General features: G+C 40.3%; 1 protein-coding gene across 1 annotated transcript in view; it reads left to right on the top strand.

Annotated features, from left to right (window-relative positions):
• The window catches only part of ARFGEF3 (ARFGEF family member 3), a 69,553-nt gene that overhangs the window by 63,117 nt on the left and 3,599 nt on the right, over nt 1-2,837 (top strand). Inside the window, exon 32 of the mRNA XM_015823728.1 lies at nt 1,307-2,534. Within this exon, the coding sequence (XP_015679214.1) occupies nt 1,307-2,534 (1,228 nt within the window). The remainder of the gene's footprint in view (nt 1-1,306; nt 2,535-2,837) is intronic.

Here is a 2,837-nt window from a genome sequence, read left to right on the forward strand (position 1 = left end):
CAGATTTGCACCTCTAACACTGAGTTAGCCAAAGTATGTGAGAGGGAAGGGGGAATATATGTACAGTATGATGAAAAACTTTTTTTTTAGAAGATATTGCAGAAAGCCGACAGCCCTTAAACTCAGATTTCTGGATTAATTGTGAGCATTTGTACAAACTATGAATTCATTGTAGGAATGAATAAATAACATTCATGCCATCCCATTTCTCAACCTATTCTGATTGGGAACTCATTCCGTAATTTTATTTTATTTTTTAGCAGGGATACAATTGTCCCTCTTTACAAGACTTGCTACAACAGTGGGTTTGCTTGCTTGCTTATTTTATCTTCTCTTGCATGTCAGTCCAGAAGTGTATTGCAGTTTTGTTTTCACTTAGTCCAGTTTCTCTTTTTTTCTGTCTGATTTTTCTTTATAATGCTGCAACCAATACACAGGAAACTTGGGTAAGACAGAGTTTCTTTCCTTCAATGCAATTTTAAGCCAACATGCAAATCATGTATTTTCTTAAATGGCAGAAAAAGTATCCCCTTAGCTATTTAAGAAATTGAAATAACTATTTAAAACTAACTGCTATTCTCTAACTATCTAGTTTAAAAGGGAGAAGCTTTCCTACTTTTTAAAGACTAAATCAGCAAGGAAGAAGGCCAGTACAGTTGTAATTTCAGCTCTTGGTTGAATTACAACCTCTGTCAGATGCATTTATAAAATGCATTTTTAAAATGGAAACCCTTGAAAGTTCCTGTGTATATTCCACCCTTCCCTTTTTCCACACTGCGCTGTGCAAATATGCCACAGTGAGATATTTGCTATTTTGCCAGTAGTGAATGTGTTACCAAGGACGACGACTTCCCGCCATGCACAATTTCTGGCACACTGTGATGTCTCACTGTAAAACATGCACGTATGTCACAAGAGAAAACACCCCCACCACTGTTACCTCCAAACTGAACTATACATCATTTGGGGCATCATTTTGGCTATTCTTTTACCTCAGAAAGCCACAATTTTCTTTGGTGCTAGAAAACTAATGCCAGTAGGCCACCACCAGAGAGTATTAAAACACAATGAAAGCACTATAAACACATCAGCGATTAACAAAGCCCACACACTGCAAGAACAAGTTGCAGATGATAAGCAGCATTAGTTAACGATAAAGTTTACAAAAAAAAATTATAACGATTATGAGGTGGTTATTACCTTATCACCCGAGGTTTCTTGAAGAAAGAGACTAATATAATTGAGCAATTCAAGAAACATTAATGAGGTTCTAAATTCTCTTTCTTTCTCTTTCTGCTACACAAAGTATCCCTTTCAGAACAATTGTAGTGAGCCTGCTTTCCCACCAAGTGCTGCTGCAGAATTTGTACGATATTTTATTGGAAGAATTTGTGAAAGGCCCGTCACAAGCTGAAGAGAAGGTAATACACCAGTTGCCAGAAACCAAACTCACTGGTTTCCTCAGGTACATTTCTATGCAGAACTTGGCAGTCATCTTTGATTTACTACTGGACTCCTACCGAACAGCCAGAGAGTTTGATACAAGGACTGGGCTGAAATGCTTGCTCAAAAAGGTATCTGGCATTGGTGGGGCTGCCAACTTGTACCGCCAGTCGGCCATGAGCTTCAATATCTACTTCCATGCCCTGATCTGTGCTATTGTGACCAATCAGGAAAATATCACTGCAGAGCAGGTGAAGAAAATCCTTTATGAAGATGATGAAAGGAGCACTGATTCATCCCAACAATGCTCTTCAGAAGATGAAGACATTTTTGAAGAGACTGCTCAAGTCAGCCCACCAAGGGGGAAAGAGAAGAGGCAATGGAGGGCCAGGTTGCCATCTTTGAGTGTTCAACCGGTGAGCAATGCAGACTGGGCTTGGCTCATCAAAAGGCTTCACAAACTCTGCATGGAGTTATGTAACAACTACATTCAGATGCATTTGGATTTGGAAAATAGTGCTGATGAGCTCCCTGTCTTCAGAGGAGACCCTTTCTTCATCCTTCCATCCTTTCAATCAGAAACATCCACACCATCTACAGGAGGCCTTTCCGGAAAAAACACCCCTTCAGAAGATGATAGAAGCCAGATTAGGGACTCACTCGCCGAAAACCTCACTCCTAAGGGAAGTACGGATATTCTGCTTCTTCCACCTTCGAGCCCCAAAATGGAGAAGAAAGACCAAGGCAGGAAAAAAGAATGGTGGGAGAGTGCTAGCAACAAAATTTACACCATAGCAACAGATAAAACCCTCTCAAAACTAATGACGGAATATAAAAAAAGAAAACAACAGCAGCATAACTTGGCTAATTTCTCCAAGGAGATGAAAGCTGACAAGAAAGGGGATCCACTTGGTACAAGAGGGCCAGATTCACCTCTCCCCCAAAGGCCACAAAATCTGATTGATCAAGGCCAGATGAGGCACTCCTTTAGTGCAGGACCAGAGATTCTGAGGCAAGAAAAAAGGCCACGCTCCGGGTCGACTGCCAGCTCACTCAGTATATCGGTCCGGGATGGGGAGGCACAAATACAGGTAAGAAAAGAGGAGACGAAAGGAAATAAAGTGGAAGAACTTTAAATTTGGGACACCTGCTTTTGCCTTTCATATTGGGGCACTTGGTTTCTTAATTGGTTTTTATTTATTTATTTATTTAATTAAATTTATATACCGCCCTATCTCCCTTACGGGACTCAGGGCGGTGAACAGGCGATACTAAAAACCACGATAATAAATAAATAGTTTCTGTTCTAAAATTGAATTAAATAACAGGCCTGTTCTAAAAACACACCCATACAAAAACCCCCACTGAAACATAATCAAACTACGCCAGGCCGG

The sequence above is a fragment of the Protobothrops mucrosquamatus genome, unplaced genomic scaffold, assembly GCF_001527695.2.
Source record: "Protobothrops mucrosquamatus isolate PMUCROS unplaced genomic scaffold, P.Mucros_1.0 scaffold1969, whole genome shotgun sequence".
Taxonomy (NCBI): Eukaryota; Metazoa; Chordata; class Lepidosauria; order Squamata; family Viperidae; genus Protobothrops; species Protobothrops mucrosquamatus.